This window comes from Bos javanicus, chromosome 3 (genome assembly GCF_032452875.1).
Source record: "Bos javanicus breed banteng chromosome 3, ARS-OSU_banteng_1.0, whole genome shotgun sequence".
Classification (NCBI taxonomy): domain Eukaryota; kingdom Metazoa; phylum Chordata; class Mammalia; order Artiodactyla; family Bovidae; genus Bos; species Bos javanicus.
In genome coordinates, this window is record NC_083870.1 from 3,121,869 (window position 1) to 3,141,601 (window position 19,733).

At 38.5% G+C, this 19,733-nt stretch overlaps 1 protein-coding gene across 1 annotated transcript in view; it reads left to right on the forward strand.

Annotated features, from left to right (window-relative positions):
* Positions 1 to 19,733, forward strand: part of TMCO1 (transmembrane and coiled-coil domains 1) — a 55,869-nt gene that overhangs the window by 1,934 nt on the left and 34,202 nt on the right. The window contains exons 3-5 of the mRNA XM_061399712.1: positions 7,386 to 7,445; positions 15,548 to 15,594; positions 17,190 to 17,257. Of these exons, the coding sequence (XP_061255696.1) occupies positions 7,386 to 7,445; positions 15,548 to 15,594; positions 17,190 to 17,257 (175 nt within the window). The remainder of the gene's footprint in view (positions 1 to 7,385; positions 7,446 to 15,547; positions 15,595 to 17,189; positions 17,258 to 19,733) is intronic.

Sequence of the window (19,733 nt, forward strand, 5' to 3'; positions counted from 1 at the left end):
CTATTTGCCATGGACCTCCAAATATATGTCTTTAGTCATTTATCCTTAATGCCAGATTCAGATATCCAATTATCAACTTGTTAATTCTACTGAAATGTCTAATAATCATCTTAAACCCAACCTGTCCAAATTGAACTCTTGTTACTCACTTCTAAGCCTGTTATGTATGTAACCTTCACAATCTTGGTCATTGGTAATACTGTCCCTCCAGTTGTTCAGGACATAATCCTCCTGTTGTTATCTGTAACTTTTCTCTCACAGCCACATCCAGTACTGTTGGCCTGTCTTCAGATATATCCACAGCCTAACCACTTTACATCATTTCCACTGCTAACTACCAGAGTCTAAGCTGCCATCATTCTTTGCATGAATTATTATGATAGCCTCGAACAAATGTTCCTGTTTCCCTGTGTCTATTCCCAAGATAGCAACCAGGATAATCCTTTCTTGTACTATATCAGTTCATGTCCCTCCTCTACTCATAACTCTATGATGGTGTCCCATTTGACTCAGAGGGAAAAAAACACAAAGTTTTGGCAGAGGTCCCAAGTTACAGCTCTGAGCTTCTTTCCCTCTCACTCACTGTGCTCCACTCTCACTGACCTGTTGCTGTTCCTCACTACACGTCAGCCTCACTCCTGTGTCAAGACCTTTCTAATGGCTGTGCCCTCTACCTAGGATGTTCTTCCCTATCAAATCTTACCTAACCCTCATGTGTGCTTAGTCACTGAGTCATGCCCAACTCTTTGCAACCCCATGGACTGTATGCTGCCAGGCTCCTCTGTCCATGGGGATTCTCCAGGCAAGAATACTAGAGTGGGTTGCCATGCCCTCCTCCAGGGGATCTTCCCAACCCAGGGATCGAACCCACGTCTCCCTCATTGCAGGTGGATTCTTTACCAGCTAAGCCACCAGGGAAACCCAAGAATACTGGAGTGGGTAGCCTATCCCCTCTCCAGGGGATCCTCCTGACCCAGGAATTGAAGTGGAGTCTTCTGCATGGCAGGCAGATTCTTTACCAGCTGAGGTTCCAGGGAAGCCCATATCTTCATATCTTCTTTAAATCTTTGTTTAGAGCTCACCTCAGTGAGTCTTAACTTGGCCACCCTATTTAAAACTGCAGTCAGCTTACCTCCTCTACCACTGCTACTTATCTCCTTTATCCTGCTCTGTTTTGTTTTGAGTCATCTGCTAGAATGACACTTCACTGGAGCAGGATGCTTTTATTTATTTATTTTTAATCGTTTTTGCGTACTGATTTATCCTGTACTCCTAGAACAGTAGTTGGCACATGCTCAATGTCTAATAAATATTTGTTGATTCAGATACTTTTTTCTGTCACCCTGTATGTGCAGTCCATTCTCAAGCCCTGATACTTTATTGTCCTCCTGAATTGTTTTCAGTCTTTCCACATCTCTTCATTTCCACCATCACCCAGTCTAAACTTCCATCAAGTTTAATTTAGTCTACTGTGACAGCCTCCTCATTGGTCTACCTGCTGCTGCTCAAATTTCCTCCATACAGAAACACCTGGAGTAATTTTTCAAAACACAAATCTAATTATGTTACTTTTCCTTCTTAAAACACTCAATTTTTTCCCATTGCTTTGAGGACAAAGGTGTGTCCTGCAAAGTCCAGCATGATCATATGCCTCCCTGTCTCCTCTCTGACCACATTTGTATCATGTTTTTCCCTACTCTTTCTCTAGCCGTCGTCTGAAGCAATTTTGCTTTTTTCCTACTATGCAGTTGGGCTTTTGCACTGCTTTTTTCTCTGGAATAATTTTCCTTTCTCATTTTGTATAATGAACTCCTACTCATTCTTCAGATCTCAAAGCCTTATTTAGTCTCCCCTATCATGATCCCTAATTTATACAGCTCCTTCTCCTTAAAGAATTTCTCATAATTATAATTTTGTCTGTGTATGATTATTATTGTTTGAATAATGTCCTCTCCCCAAATAAACTATAATTTCTATGACAGTAAAGGCCATTATATCTCTAGTACACACAGTGCCTGACATAGATTTGATACTGATAGATTACGGTGAACAATGTTGGGATTTGTGATCTCTGAAGACGATTTAGCTTCAGGACCAGGGACCAGCTTGATCACTCAAGAGCTTTTGTGTAGGAGTTTTATTAAAGTATAAAAGGGACAGAGAAAGGTTCTGACATAGACATCAGAAGGGGGATGGAGAGTGCCCCCACTCACTACTAGTCTTATCAAGGCCTTATATACTTTTACCAGACCCACTCTCGCAACATACATCTTAAATTAACAAGATTAGAGCTAACAATAGAAAGGTCTTACCAGACCCACTCCCACAATATACATTTTAAGATAACAAGGTTAGTCAGAAGGTTCTTGTTAAGGAGAAACATGTCCTCATTGTTATATTGACTAAGACAAAGCAACTAGAAAAAAATGTTTGTCCTTTTCTCCTCCTTGAGAACCCTGGACCTCTTCCTCCTTGAGGGCCCCAGATTCCTTATCAACCTACCTAAGGATTAGCTCTCTCAATGCTTGATAAAAGTGTGTTGAATATATTAAAGAATAAACTATTTCTGTAACATAACACCACATATATTCTTTGTGAGAAATTGTTCTGCTCTGATCATAAACTAGTTAGCCAGCATGTAGTAGCATCCATAGACAAATTTCTTCATGTCATATGTATCATGGAGTAGTCTTATGAAATATAAAACACATTTAACTTTGAATTTGTTTAGATAAATATGCTCATTCCTTAAATACTTATATGAACATGAATTTACTCTAGATTTTGGGCTTTCTTAGTGTCCACAATTAATTACCTTGTTTATAGTAGTTATCTGTATTATAAACATTGTCTCCTTCACCTGACACCTAAATTCAAAGTAGTATAGTTGCCAGGCAAAGCTTCCATAGTTGTATTTTTTAATGTGATTGACTAATGTTCTTCCTTTGAAGATAAGTATAAGATAGGTTGACAGTGATTCGAAAGTCTCTTGGTGTTTTTTTATGGTCTTATGTCCTCTACTTTATAAAAACTCAGTGAGCATGCACAGACATAGAAAACAAATTTATAGTTACCAAAGGGGAAGGGTAGGGGAGGAGTAAATGAAGAGTTTGGGATTAGAAGTATATATAAAATAGATAAACAACAAGGTCCTAGTGTATAGCATAGGAAACTGTTCAATATCTTGTAGTAAACTGTAATTGAAAAGAATCTGAAAAAGAAGTGAATCACTTTGCTGCATATCAGAAATTCACACAGCATTGTAAATCAACTACACTTCAATTTAAAAAAAAAAAACACAAAAACTCAGTGAGCATGTATTATTTTCATTTATACAATCAGTTGAAACTTATGATTGCTTGCTCTTTATAGAGTTTACCGTGAAGAGTGCAGTATAGAATGAAGGGGCGTAGATACCTTTCTCTAGATATTCGTAACAGGAAGAAATAAGATAAATTCCCTCTTTGAGCAAATGTCTTAATTGCAAACATAAGCCATTCTGACATTCTGTGTTCAAAATTTGGTATGCATCAAGGCAAGAAAAGTTTGTAGAGCCCAGGTATAGAACTTGTACAAAACTATGATTGGCATGTCATAGGATCTGGTAGAAAAGGTAGACAACATGCATGAACAGATGGGGATTTTCAGGAGATGGAAACTATAAGAAAGAATCACATGGAAATAGCAGTAATAAAAGCATATTCCAGTAGTCATGTATGGATGTGAGAGTTGGACCATAAAAAAAGCTGAGCATTGAAGAATTGATGCTTTTGAAATGTGATTGTTGGAGAAGACTCTTGAGAGTCCCTTGGACTGCAAGGAGATCAAACCAGTCAGTCCCAAAGGAAATCAGTCCTGAATACTCATTGGAAGGACTGATGCTAAAGCTGAAATTCTAATACTTTGGCCACCTGATTCAAAGAACTGACTCATTGGAAAAGACCCTGATGCTGGGAAAGATTGAAGGCAGGTGGAGAAGGGGACGACAGGGTATGAGATGGTTGAATGGCATCCGCAAACTCGATGGACATGAGTTTGAGCAAGCTCCAGGAGTTGATGGACAGGGAGGCCTGGCGTGCTTCAGTCTATGAGGTCGCAAAGAGTCGGACACAAATGAGTGACTGGATTGAACTGGACATAAAGGATCCTTTGAGGAAATTACCAGATACACAAGGTCTTAACATTTTTATCTCAGCAAACTACTGGAAAATACACTACATCAAAGCAAATGAATAAACCAAAAAAAGAAGAAGATATAAACTCCAGGAAATAGAAGCACCAACACAGGATCCCAGTAAAGGGAATCCCCTGGACAATGGTGAAGGCAGATTTAGATCTGACATGCTTAAGAATGTCAGCTTTGCACCATGCTAAGCTTGTTAGAAGATGCTAGGAGAACTTCTTTAGAAAAACTTATAATTCCTAATGATCTGATTTTATATTGGAAAGATGCAGACAGCTAGCCAAGAATTTGGGGCTGAATTAGTGATAAGTATGGAGACAACCGAGAAGAAGGCAATGGCAACCCACTCCAGTACTCTGCCTGGAAAATCCCATAGATGGAGGAGCCTGGTAGGCTGCAGTCCATGGGGTCGCTAAGAGTCGGACACGACTGAGTGACTTCACTTTCACTTTTCACTTTCATGCATTGGAGAAGGAAATGGCAACCCACTCCAGTGTTCTTGCCTGGAGAATCCCAGGCACGGGGGAGCCTGGTGGGCTGCCGTCTATGAGGTCTCACAGAGTCGGACACGACTGAAGCGACTTAGCAGTAGCAAGTGTATTTTCACACATTTCAAACAAATCAATAGTAATAAACCAAACTGAAGGGAGGCCTTGCTGTTTCATCTGCTCTTTTTCTGTAATTAAGTGGTTTCACATTTTGAGCACAGACTCAAAATGTAAAAGAATAAAATAATTAAAATCTAAAAAAAAAAAAGGTTTGTTGCGCTTTTGAGGAATATGAAATATAAAGAGATTTGAATCACAGATTCAAGTCTCATCTTGTGCAGATCTGATCTTAGGCATTATTTGGAGAATACTGATGTTATCTAGAAACCTGTGCTACTGTGGTGGACATCCTTGTTGAAAGATGCTTTCTTAAAGGTACCAAGTTGTTTGATTGAGGTGGTCTCTAGATGACTATGCTCTAAATATCAGTAAGTCTTTTTTCATTGTTTTACTTTTATAATATAGACTAATGAAAGAACACTTCAATAAATGAGAAAGATTAAAGTACTATATGTAATTGGATTCTTGTAACAAAATTATTTGAGAACATTTACTAAGTACAAATTATTGTAAAGTATGAAGAATTTCTTTGGTTTACAGTGAAACATGAAAAGGTTTTAGAGTAATTTATAAACTGTTTGACAACTCTGGAATTCAGAATGCAGTAATACCAGGTCATAGGCAAAAATCTGTTTCATAGTAGACATCTTTTTTTTTTTGGTCAACTCTGATATCTCCATTTCTTAGAGTTTCTTTGTAACTTCATGAAGTTAAAAAAAAACATTGTATTATCCCTGGAAAAGATTTATCTAGTCTTAATCCATTGTGCCAGAACATCAGGTAATGTTCATAATATCATCTTATGTTTCTGTTTTCTAGCCTTCTGATATCCCCACCTTCCCCCCCCCCCCCCCCCCCCGGTTTTTATGTAGCCATGGTTAAATGCCAAGTAGTAGTTGTGTTATAGTCCTTCTGGGATGGGGAGAAATATTTTTTGTTTCTGTAACATCTTGTAGAATATGACTCTTTCCTTTTGTGATCTCAAACTAGGAGTTCATTCTAAATCTCTGTCTTTCTCTCCCTATATATGTCATCTTTTATCTTTTTATCTACCTGGAATAGTACCTATCACTTAGGCATCCAATGTGTATATTTACACACACACTCAGATTTTATTTTAGTCAGAATTTTACCATTTTATTTGTAATAGTGGAGTTAAATTGAATTTTACATCTCTGATAAAGGAGTAACACCAATTTTGCTTTTAAAATTCAAGCAGCATACTTAATATAGTAAGGGAAAGATTTCTACCTGCAATTCTCTTTAATGAACTTTTAGAAATAATACATATTCTGTACCATGTTCTAGTAAAGGAAGTATACTAAGATTATATAAGAAGCTGCTGCTGCTGCTAAGTCACTTCAGTCGTGTCCGACTCTGTGTGACCCCATAGATGGCAGCCCACCAGGCTCTCCCTTCCCTGGGATTCTCCAGGCAAGAACACTGGAGTGGGTTGCCATTTCCTTCTTCAATGCATGAAAGTGAAAAGTGAAAGTGAAGTCACCCTACCAGGCTCCTCCATCCATGGGATTTTCCAGGCAAGAGTACTGAAGTGGGGTGCCATTGCAAATAATGTAAATAAAGGTTTTACTGTGTATATTGCTAGTCCGTTCATAGGTGGTTCTTCTCCAGGGAATCTTCCTGACCCAGGGATGGAACCTCGGTCTCCTGCATTGCAGGCAAATTGATTACCATCTGAGCCACTAGGAAAGCTCCATAGGTGATTAAATATGTTACATTGTTCTTCTTCCAAAACTCACTCTTACTCTATCCTCATATTAATTGAAAAGTCTCAGGAAATGTTCATCTTAGCTGTTTTGACTCCTGATCTTCCTACCCTGTGCATTCTATACTGTAATTGTTATTTGATTATGTGCCCTCACTAGATTGCTTTTTAGATGACAAGGATCATGTTTATCTTTTTATCTACCTAGAATGGAGCCTATTACTTTGGCAGATAATAACTGAATGAATGAATGCCCATTTTCTATAATGAATTTGAGACTGGAACTACAATTAATCACCTGAGGAAGCAGAATTTTAAATTGTGCTTGAAAGTGAAGTAGCTCAGTCGTGTCCCACTCTTTCTGACCCCGTGGACTGTAGCCTACCAGGCTCCTTCCTCCATGGGATTCTCCAGGCAAGAATACTGGAGTGGATTGCCATTTCCTTCTCCAGGGGATCTTCCCGACCCAGGGATCAAATTGGCGTCTCCCGCATTTCAGGCAGACGCTTTAACCTCTGAGCCACCAGGGAAGCAGAATTTTAAATTGTGCTTAGATACTGTCTAAGGCAGTCTCAGCTAATGGCCTGAAAATCATCTCAGTTTTGATCATGACTGTCTTTATGAAGTCTTTTTTGGGTATTTGATTAATGATGCTTACAATGTTGCTGTTACATTCTTAGAATATTGTGTCTACCTTTTACTGTCAGCAGGTGTGGGAGCACGCCAGTTAACTTAATCACAACCACCATCAAAGCCAATGTGTAATTTTCTTGTAAGCTGCTTTCAGTGGTTCAGCTGTGATAAAATATAGTCTTTGTTTCTTGAGTGTAATGCATAATTAATTTTTATGATGTCATTATGTTTACAGTGGAAAAGAAGAAGGAAACAATAACAGAGTCAGCTGGTCGACAACAAAAAAAGAAAATTGGTAAGATGAGTTATTAGTATATACAATATTAAGGTTTTCTTGGAAAAATAAATTCTTAGATAATGAAAATATAAGAAATTTTTTTTTGTTTTTTCAAAAAATGTTTGGCTGTGCTGGTTCTTTGTTGCTGCACAGGCTTCTTTCTAGTTGCAGCAAGCAGGCGCAGGGGCTCCTCTCGAGTTGCAGTGTGTGGGCCTCTCGTGGTGGTGGTTTCTCTTGTGAAGCACAGGCTCTAGGGCATGTGGGCTTTTTTTTTTAAATAAAGTTTTCAATAGTGATAACTCATGTTTGTATAGTTTTACAGTCACGAGAGCACTTGCATACGTTATCTTGCATGCATGTGTGCTAAGTCACGTCAGTCATATCCAACTCTGTACGACCCTGTGGACTGCAGCCTGCCAGCCTCCTCTGTCCAAGGGATTCTCCAAGCAAGAATACTGGAGTGGGTTGCCATGCCCTCCTTCAGGGAATGACCCAGGAATCGAATCTGTGTCTCATGACTAACCTGCATTGGCAGTCAGGTTCTTTACTGCTAGTGCCGCCTGGGAAGCCTTGTACATTATCTTACTTGATTCTTTCTACCATATTGTAGGACAAGTTCAAGCACTTCCTTATTTTTGCTCTTAGCTTTGAAATTTCAATTTAGTAAAATGATGTTGACAATCATGGCTTTTGAACTTGGCTGAAGGTTCTTGGCATAGTTTGTAAAAGTGTTTTGTTTTTCTTATCTGAGATGATTATTTTCAGTTAAGTCTGAGTTACATGTGTTTATTGTTGCCATGACTTCCTTACTGAGAATTGACTGGTGATGGAAACCCACCAACACGTAGGAAATTTTCTGCTGAATAATTTTACCTACTCTGCAAAATAATTGTTTTTGGCTTTTCAGTGTAATTTGAATTTAATTACAGAATGTAATTCTGTTCCAAAAAGACAATTTATAAATGGCTATATATAATTTGTATTTGTACTTTATGACGCTTCCTGATTCTAAAATCAGGAAAAAATTGTTGTGAAATTGTGTATTTGGATCAAAAACTATGTCTCTATACCTGGATCATTGCTGTTAAATCCTGGAAGATTACTCTACCAGGCTTGACTATACCAGTGTCCTTTACTAGTTATTGTTGTTGTTTAATCACTAAGTTGAGTCTGATTCTGCAACCCCATAGACTGTAGCCTGCTAGGCTTTTCTGTCCATGGGATTTCCCAGGTAAGAATACTAGAGCGGGTTGCCAGTTCCTTCTCCGGGATCTTCCCGACCCAGAGATCGAACCTGCATTGGGAGACAGATTCTTTACCACTGAGCCACCAGGGAAGCCCAGTTTCCTGTTCTGGTTAAAGCTTCTCAACTTAGTGTAGGGATATTAGATGTGTTCTTAATGGCCTGATCATTCAGTTCCATGGCAAAATGCTATTGTACATATACTCTGTATGGGTATACCAGTGTACTACTCTGTATACCCAGTCACTCTGGTAGGCGTTGAAGCACCAAAGTAGAAAAATAATTCTGTCTTTTAAGAGATCTAAAGAGGGAAAACAAACCAATGCAGTATAATACATATTTTTTAGAGATACATTCTGAGTGTCATAAAAGTAAAGAGAAAGGATATTCAAACCAATCTAGGGGATCAAGTTTTCTTGGAGATAATGCTTTAAGTTGAATCTCAAAGCTTTAGTGTGTATTAACTAAGTAAAAATATAAATAAATAAAATACTGGTCAGTTGGCCCATCTGCAAAACCCTGAAGTAAGCCTTTACATATTTTTTAACTCTTTTGACAATGGTATGTGGTAGTGAACAGTGTTACTTCATTTTTAGTGATGAGAAAATTGAGGTTAAGTAACTTGCTCTTGGTCAATCAGTGGTATGGTGCAATTAAGTCAGTGGTAGAGAAGGGATTTGAACCTGTACATTCATAATTTTAGAATCCACATTTTTAAGTCTTGTATATTCTTGGCAGGATAGGCATATGCAAAAGCATAGAGCAGTCAAATAGCAAGGTATATACCTGGAACTATAAATAGTGTACTATAACAAATAAAAAAAGGTATGTGTAACATACAAGCAGACAAGCCTAGAGAAATGAGTAGTGCCTAGTCCATAAAGGTCCTTATAAATTAAACTCAGGTAAGGAGGTTAACATATGTAGAAAGGAAATTAGACAGGTGTGAAATTACATTTTAAGGAAGACAAATCTGGCAATATTTGGAGGATAAACCAGAGAGGGGATCATTCTGGAGGTAGGAAAGTTATGAGATTTTTCAGGTATCCTTGGCATACAAATGGCATAGCAAGAACCTGAACAGTGGTACTGGGACTGGAGTAGGTGGTACATATTCAAAGAATTTAGGCAAGTAGATGTAACACAACTTGATGACCTTTTAGATGTAAGGTATGTAGAGAAAAATGAGTCTAGGAAGAAGCCTGGATTTCTGATTAGAACAAGAAATATTGGAAGAGTAGCAGATTGGGATAAGGAAGAAGAGAGGATGATTTCAGTTTTGAACATGTTGGATTTGTTGTGCCTGTGTGACAATAGGGTGGAAATATTTGGTACACCATTGGATGTATGGTTTGGAGCTGGCAGAGAGGTAAAGGCTACAAATAGAGTTTCTTTCTTTATTACTTTTGAAAGTTTATTTAGTTTTTGTCTGTGCTGGGTCTTCATTGCTATTCAAGGGCTTTCTCTAGTTGCAGCGAACATGGGCTACTCTTCATTGCAGTGCGCAGGCTTCTCATTGAGGTGACTTCTCTTACTGCAGAGCACAGGCTCTAGGCACACAGACTTCAGGGGTTGCAGTGCACAGGCTCAGTGATTGTGGCTCGAAGGGCTCTAGAGTGTAGGCTCAGTAGTTGTGGTGCATGCTCTGTGACATATGGGGTTTTCCTGGACCAGGAATTGAACCTCGAACCCTTGTCCCCCACATTGGCTGGCAGATTCTGAACCACTAGATCACCAGGGATATTATCGTTCAGTCACTAAATCGTGTCTGACTCTTTGTGACCCTGTGGACTGCAGCATGCCATGCTTCCCTGTCCTTCAGTATCTTCTGGAGTTTGCTCGAACTCTTGTCCATTCAGTCTGTGATACCATCCAACCATCTCATCCTTTGGACCACCAGGGAAGCACCTACAAATAGAGTTTAGCATCATATGATTATAAACTATAGTAGTTTGATCCCTGGGTTAGGAAGATACCCTCGAGGAGGGAATGGCTACCTAGTCCAGTATTCTTGTCTGGAGAATCCTGTGGTCAAAGGAGCCTGGTGGGTTACAGTCCATAGGGTCGCAGAGAGTTGGACATGACTGAAGCGAGTTAGTATGCGTCACACACACACATAGTGATGAGGGGACTATAAAGAGGGATATTGCTGCTTTGAAAGAAGGGAGTTTTTAGTAAAAGGGGAAAGGTCAGCACATTCAGTGTTTCAGAAAATCAAAATGTCATTGATATCACTTAGGTGATGCTCTTAGATTGTGGTCTTAGGTAGAGCCATTAATTTGAAACTGAGGTGTCTGAAGACTATATTTTTCATTCTTAATTTCAGGAGCAGATATTTTGGTTATTTTATGTTTCCCTCTCATAGCAGATAAACTACTTTTGATGTATTTTATTTAGCTCTTTGGCTATAGTAAGCTATCTCAAGTAATAAGGAATTTAAGGGTATATGTGGTCAAGAACTCAGGAAAAGCTGAACTAACTGGTTACAGGAAGGCAAGAACTGTGTTAAAGCAATTCCTGCAGACAGAGCAAGCCCTAGGATAAGCCAGACATTGGGCTCACTATACGTTTATAGTACCTTTCCCTCTTCTGGTATGCAGTGCTTCCTAGGATTTAATTTTTGCGTGCACCTAACTTTGGCTTGTATCCTGCAGTGCTTTCTATATAGTATTGCTCGTACATGGTCTCTAGACCACCCATATCAGTTTTGCTTGAGATACTTGTTAAAATGAAGGGTTCTGAGTCTTTGTCGTTGTTCAGTTGCTCAGTTGTGTCCAACTCTTTGTACTCCATGGACTGCAGCACACCAGGCCTCCCTGTCCTTCACCATCTCCCAGAGCTTGCTCAAACTCATGTCCATTGAGTCCGTGATACCATCCAACCATGTACTCCTCTGTCGTCCCCTTCTCCTGCCTTCAATCTTTCCCAGAATCAGGGTCTTTTCCAATGAGTTGGCTCTTCACATCAGGTGAACAGAGTATTGAGTCTGAGTCTTACTCCTAGGTTTTACTGAATCAGGAGTTCTAATCCAGTGTCTAAGACTGTATTGTCCAATTATGCACCCTCTAGCTACCTTTGACGTTTAAATTTTAAATTAATTGAAATTAAATGAAGTTGAAATTTTAGGACCTCAGTCACACTGGTCATATTTCATTGCTCAGTAGCTATATGTAGCTATATTGATAGCACAGATATAAGATACTTTTATAATTGTAGAAAGTTCTTGAGAATAGTATTGCTTAAGGAGTCAAGATTTTCCAAAGGAGGTGACATAAGAGCTGAGGCTTAAAAATTGAGTTATAGGCTAGCCAGGAAAGGATTTGATGGGATAGGATGAAATAGTCTAGGTAGAAGTAGGGTAGCCAATCATTCCAGTTTGTTTCACCCAAGGAGTTTCTTGGGATGTGAGATTTTCAGAGCTAAAACTGGAACAATCTAGGAAAGCTGGGACACTTGGTCACCCAAGGTCAAAGGAACTTTATGCACAAAGATGCTGAATCAAGAGAAAATCATCATATATAAAGGAACTTTGGTGATGTAAGAACATAAAAATTTATGGGAGTGGTCAGAAATGTGGCTTCAGAAGGAAACAAGAGCCAGATACAGGACTTGCAAGTGATATTGAAACATCATCTTGGGACTTCTCTGGTGGTCCAGTTCCTCTGGACTCTGCACTTCCACTACAGGGGATAAGGGTTTGATCTCTGGTCAGGGAACTAAGATCCCACATGCTGCATGACACAGCCCCCCCCCAAAAAAAGAGAAAGAAACAAACATGATCTTATAGGGATAAAAAGCCAGGGAAGGATTTTAAGCTGGCGAGTATCATGATCTTGTTCAGTTTGCCTTTTCGGTAGATCTGATATGCGTTTATGTGGAACGTGAATTTGAGGAGACAAGTGTGAAGACAGTGAGGTCTGTTAGGAGGTTTGAAAGTAATATAGGTAAGAAATGTTGGAAACCCTAACTAAGGAAGTGATAGTAAGGAGGAGGGGAGGCGGTAGATTTCATAAGTATGAGGAATAATTAATAGAACTGGGTGTTTGATTGAAGATAGAGTAGGAAGTCAAGGATGTGCAGGTTTCTAGCACAGAAGCTTTTCTATACCTTGCTTTTCATGTCTCAGTGGCAGTCCTTTTCCACTTCTACTTGTTCTTTGCCTGTTTAACTTCTAGTCATCTCTTACCCCAGTCCTCAAACCCCCAGTTTTAAAATGTCTTATTATATTGTAAGAGAGCTGCTCAATAGAAAAGGAGCTCTAGCCCTTGAGATACACCTTAGCTCCATCCCATTTTGTTCATTTTCTTCCATATATCTTCACTTTCAACTCTTTCCTGCTTGTATCCTTTCCTCCATGGAGAACAAACTGGGTAGGAACTGTTTAAGACAAAGAGTCATGTATTCATCTCACCCATGTGTTGTTTGAAAACTGCGGTCCAGTCTGCAGTCCCTGTAGGCCTGTTTTTCTTCCTTCCTTTCTTTCACCTGCCTGAACCTGCCAGCCCTCATACCACTTTAATATATTCCAATTGTATGTTTTTGTATTTTAGAGGGTTTTTTAATATTTTTATTTCATAATATTCTTGTGAGGGTATGAATTGGTGTGTGTTTTGATCATTCATTTACCCCTAGTACCCAGAAAAGTGCTTGGCATGTAGTAGGTAATCAGTAAGTATTTGTTGAGTGAATTAATCCTGGTGATAAAAATACATGATCAAAGAAAGCAGTAGCATGGTATATATAGAGATCATTGGATTAGAGGTTGGGAAACTTGGATTCTAGTCCTGGCTTTGCCATAAAATGCCTGTATGGGCTCTGAGAAGTCACTTCTCCTTTTCTGGACCTCAGTTTCTTCATCAGCACAGCAATAAAGTCCAATATGTTGATGGAAAACTCAGCAGTGGCCACAGGACTAGAAAAAGTCAGTTTTCATTCGAGTCCTAAAGAAGGGCAGTACTAAAGAATGTTCAAGCTACCGTGCAATTGCTCTCATTTCACATGCTAGGCAGATAATGCTCAAAATCCTTCAAGCTAGGCTTCAGCAGTACATGAACCGAGAACCTCTAGATGTACAAGCTGGATTTAGAAAAGGCAGAGGAACCAACGATCATATTGCCAACATCTGTTAGGTCATAGAAAAAGCAAGAGAATTCCAGAAAAACATCTATTTCTGCTTCATTGACTACATTAAAGACTTTTACTTTGTGGATCACAACAAACAGTGGAAAATTCTTCAAGAGACAGGAATACCAGACCACCATACCTGTCTCTTGAGAAACCTATATTCAGGACAAGAAGCAATAGTTAGAACTGGACATAGAACAACAGACTGGTTCAAAAGTGGGAAAGGAGCACCTCAAGACTGTATATTGTCACCCTGCTTATTTAACTTATATGCAGAGTACATCATGTGAAATGCCAGGCTAGATTACTCACAAGCTGGAATCAAAGATTGCTGGGAGAGATATCAACGACTTCAGATATGCAGATGATACTACCCAAATGGCAGGAAACAAAGAGGAACTAAAGAGCCTCTTGATGAAGGTGAAAGAGGGGAGTGAAAAAGCAGGATTAAAACTCAACATTCAGAAAACTAAGATCATGGCATCTGGTCCCATCACTTTATGACAAATTGATGGGGAAACAATAGAAAGAGGGACAGATTTTCTTTTCTTGGGCTCCAAAATCACTGCAGATGGTGACTGCAGCCATGAAATTAAAAAAAACACTTGCTTCTTGGAAGGAAAACTATGACAAACCTAGGAAATATATTGAAAAGCAGAGACATCACTTTGCCGACAGAGGTCCGTATAGTCAAAGCTATGGTTTTTCCAGTGGTCATGCTTGGATATGAGAGTTGGACCATAAAGAAGGCTGAGAGTCGAAGCTTTAATGCTTTTGGATTGTGGTGGTTCTCGAGAGAAGACTCTTAAGAATCCCTTGGACAGCAAGGAGATCAAACCAGTCAATCCTAAGAGATATCAGCCCCGAACATTCATTAGAAAGACTGATGCTTAAGCAGAATCTCCAGTAGTTTGGCCACCTGATTCGAAGAGCTGACTCATTGGACAAGACCCTGATGTTGGGAAAGATTGAGGGCAAGAGGAGGAGGGGACGACAGAAAGATGAGATGCTTGGATGACATCACTAACTCAATGAACATGAATTTGAGCAAACTCCAGGTGGTAGTGGAGGACAGGGAAACCTGGTGTGCTGCAGTTCTGGGGTTGCAAAAAATGGTACACATCTTAGCAACTGAACAACAACATTGTTCATGGGATACAGTAGATAAGAGCATTAATGTGTAGCTGAAACTTCTTTAGCAGTTTAGATTTGGTGTATATAACAATTTTCTTGAAATATATGTCAAATTTCCTAGCTTTCCAAGTGACTTAAATATGAAAGTATGCTTATTTTTAGCTTCATTTGACTGTAAGATGAAACAAGCTGAACCTAACTTTATCTTAATTGGCTTTTAATTTTTAGATGCTATGCTCTCTTAAACTGAAAAAGTGGGAAAGAAACTTGAGATGGGTAATTAATATTTGAAATCTAAGTATAGTCATTATGATTATACCTCCCATTGATGTAATAATAATATTATATCTCAATGTACAGAGTTGAAACACTTAATACCAGAGGTAATTTTAAAAATTAAACTTTAAAGATTTTTATTTATTTAAATTGAACTATTTTAGTGCTCTCCTGCACTTGAATTTTCTGTTAGTACAAAGTATATGGTATTCCAAGTATTCAGCTTATCTTATTAAGTGATAACTGAGACAGAAACATTGTTGTAGTCACCAGTCAGTGACAGTTTAACATCTGCTTCCTGCTCAGCGCTGTGTATATTAACCAGTTCATTAATTCCTTGCAGAGCGGCAAGAAGAGAAACTGAAGAATAACAACAGAGATCTGTCAATGGTAAGAGTCCTAAATATAACTTCATGATAAACCGCATGTTTTTCAGCAAAAGACCATGATTTGCATCAAGTACATTGCACTTACCTTTTCAGAAATTTATAGTTATGCATGCTATAAATAATATAATGGGTGTTCCTAGACCAAATAGAAGTGAAAATGTGCTACAGGGCTGAAGCTTCATGTTGGTAATATGAATAGCTTCTTTTTTAAGGGTATCTTGAGGTCATTTTCACGCAGTTTTTTTTTTTTTTTTTAGCTTCTCCCTTATGTTTTCAAATGAAGTCATTTATTTTCTTTTTCTTCCTTATGTTATTACTGAATCTTTGGCTTTTGGTGACCTGGTAATCCTATTATAAGAGTTGGAACATCATAGATGGCCTTTATTCTTTAAGAGGCCTTTTGTTCTGAAGGTCAGGCATATCATAAAGTGTAAGGAAAAGTGATTTTATTAGCAATTTACTCATTTATAAAGAGTAGAGTTTGTTCAAGCATGTCTTTAGGTATGCGAATATATGCATAGGTAGGCATAGGTAGGCGAATTATATGGCTTGACTAATTTTTCTGCCTAATTTCTGTATATTCATCACAAGACACCTAAACTGTGCAACAGTTACTGTTTGCTTACCGAGAGACCTTTGCTATATTATTTTATCTTCTGTTTCTTAAAACTTTTTTTTTTTTAAATATTTATTTATTTATTTGTTTATTTGGCTGTCAGGTCTTAGTTTGCATCACATGGGCTCTTTCATCGCAATTCACAGACTCTCTAGTTGCATACAGGCTTAGTTGCTCCATGGCATGTGGGTATCTTAATTCCCCACCCAGGGATTGAACTTGCATCCCCTGCATTGCAAGGTGGATTCTTAACTACTGGACCACCAGAGCAGTGCCTTGAAATTCTTTTTAAGAAAGTTTATAGTTTAGAAGTATATTTTTTTGAAAATAGCTTTTCTGTTGTCATAGTTACTCCACGTTCAAGAGACCAAATTTGAAAACTGCAGAAAGAAGAGAGAAAACTTTCTGATAAACTGTTAGTCATGTCTTTATGATCTTTTGTTTATTTATACTTTTATGGCACATGTAATTAAGAAAGTAGCTAGCCTCAAGAAACAAAATACCTTATATACTTGAACATGTAATCGTTTTTTCACTTGATCGAGAGGTAGAGGTTGGTAGTCCCGGGCTGGTGTGGCAGCACAGTAGTGTCACTAAAGACTCCAGTTAGTCTTCCTTAGCTTATGGTGGTTTGGTTGTTTGATGTTGCTTTACTGTCAGGAATTACGTTTTTCATTCCGGACAAGAAGTATGGGCAGAAGGCCTAAAGGGATGCTAACCAAGTTAGCTCCTTTTAAAATTCTGGTTAGTACTTGGACTTGTCACCTGTTGGCCAGAATTAGGTCATGTGGCCACTCCAGTACGCTTCATCAGAAGGTGACAAGGAGAAGGGGCCTTGGAGGTGGAGGGTGGGTTAGACAACAGACAGTTTTTTGCCAAGGAGCACCTTTTAAAAATGATATGACATCAAAATTTGGGGGGATATGCTTTAGTAGTGTTTTCCTTTAGTGTGAAGTGACAATTTGTTGATCTCCTTACAGGTTCGAATGAAATCCATGTTTGCAATTGGCTTTTGTTTTACTGCCTTAATGGGAATGTTTAATTCCATGTGAGTATCCTTTTCTATGGCTTTATCTAACTTGCTCTGTGTCGACAATTAACTTTTTTGTAATATTTTGATATTTCATATTTACAGAAAAGTTATAGGACTAGTATATCCATTAACCAGGTTCACAATTGTTAACATTTTTCCTCATTTGCTTTCTTTTTTTGTTTCTCTAGATCATAAATATTTGTGCTCATTCATATATTATTTGTATATTTTTCTGAATCTTGCAGAAGTTTGATGTGGATTTCATACCCCTTTATTCATAACTACTAAAAGTATGTGTTACCTAAGAACATGGACATTCTCTTGTCCTCAATCCAGTTGTCAAAATTCAGGCAAATTTAATTTTGTTAGAATACAATTATATGGTAACTTTTTCACCCTCTTGATTTTGAGGATATCTTCTTATGTATAAAGTGAAGACTAAGCTATTATGAGGCCTCTAAAAAGAGTTTAGTACGTCCCTTGGGTTTTTAAGTTCCTTACTAGCAAACTGCTTCCAAATGAAGGTAGTCAGTCATTCAGAGATATTTTGACTTTTAAAATAATCTTTACAACTGTAATCTTGTTTAACGATAAGGTAAGTTACTGTTTTCTAAACTAACATATAGCAGGCCTGAATGATTATGGGACTGATTTTGACAGAAGCTGGGAAAATAGCCAAAGATGACAAGCAGTCATTTATTACCTTTGAAAGCTCACCGGGGCTATCCCACACGTACTAGGATTGTCCTCTTACTCTTGCTTCTCTTCCCCCACTCCCTGCTTCATTTCTGTCTCTCCCTTCCCTTGTACTCATCCCCCCAACGCTAGTCTGTTCTCTTCACACCTGTTAAGTACCTACTTTGTGCCAGGAATTGTGCTAGGTATCAGAATATAACAAATAAGATGTGTTTCCTGCCCTCAATAGTATCAAAATTTTATGGAAAGGAAAGACCGATAAATCAATACATTAATGGATGTTACCAGACGTGTGTATGTGAAGTATAGTAGGGGGAAAAGGGGGACTGGTTAGGTGAGAGACGAAAGGAAATGTCCAAAATTATTTCAATACAAAATTTCCACTTAACTAGTGATTTTGAAAAGGATCTTTGGAAGATTAAATAACTTGCCCATAGTTATGAAGTCTCATAATTTCTAACTTATGAGAAAGTTAGAAAGTCTCATAGTTTCTAACTTAATAGAAATTAGAAGTCTCATAATTTCTAACTTATAGAAATTTAAATCTCATAATTACAGAAGTCTCATAATTTCTAATTTATAACTCTAATCTCAGTATTCTTTTTCACTGCTATGCTTTCTCTTCTTTCTTGGATATATTTCACCATGGATTACCAGTCAAACCAAACACTGAAAGAGTTTATAGTAAACTAGCAAGCTTAAAGTTATGACCAACCTAGACAGCATGTTAAAAAACAGAGACATTACTTTACCAACAAAGGTCTGTCTAGTCAAGGCTATGGTTTTTCCAGTGGTCATGTGTGGATGTGAGAGTTGGACTATAAAGAAGGCTGAGCACAGAAGATTTGATGCTTTTGAACTGTGGTGTTGGAGAAGACTCTTGAGAGTCCCTTGGACTGCAAGGAGATCCAACCAGTCCATCCTAAAGGAGATGAGTCCTGGATGTTCATTGGAAGGACTGATGTTGAAGCTGAAACTTCAGTACTTTGGCCACCTGATGCGAAGAGCTGACTCACTTGCAAAGACCCTGATGCTGGGAAAGATTGAAGGTGGGAGGAGAAGGGGACGACAGAGGATGAGATGGTTGGATGGCATCACCGACTCAATGGACATGGGTTTGGTTGGACTCTGGGAGTTGGTGATGGACAGGGAGGCCTGGCGTTCTGTGGTTCATGGGGTCGCAAAGAGTCAGACACGACACTGAGCGACTGAACTGAACTGAACTGAGGAAGCTTAACTAGTAAGTTAACTAGTAAACTGTGTGGATCACAACAAACTGGAAAATTCTTAAAGAGATAGGAATATCAGACCATCTTACCTGACTCCTGAGAAGCCTGTATGCAGGTCAAGAAGCAACAGTTAGAACCAGACATCGAACAATGGACTGGTTCAAAATTGGGAAAGGAGTACATCAAGGCTGTATATTGTCACCCTGCTTATTTAACTTATATGCAGAGTACATCATGCAAAATGCTGGATGATTCACAAGCTAGAATCAAGATTGCTGGGAGAAATATCAATAACTTCAGATATGCAGATGAAACCACCCTTACGACAGAAAGTAGGAACTAAAGAGCCTCTTGATGAAGGTAAAAGGGGAGAGTGAAGAAGCTGACTTAGAAGTCAACATTCAGAAAGCTAATATCATGGCATCTGGTCTCATCACTTCATGGCAAATAGATGGGGAAACAATGGAAACAGTGACAGCTTTTATTTTCTTGGGCTCCAAAATTACTTCAGATAGTGAATACAGACATGAAATTAAAAGATGCTTCCTCTTAGGAAGAAAAGACAA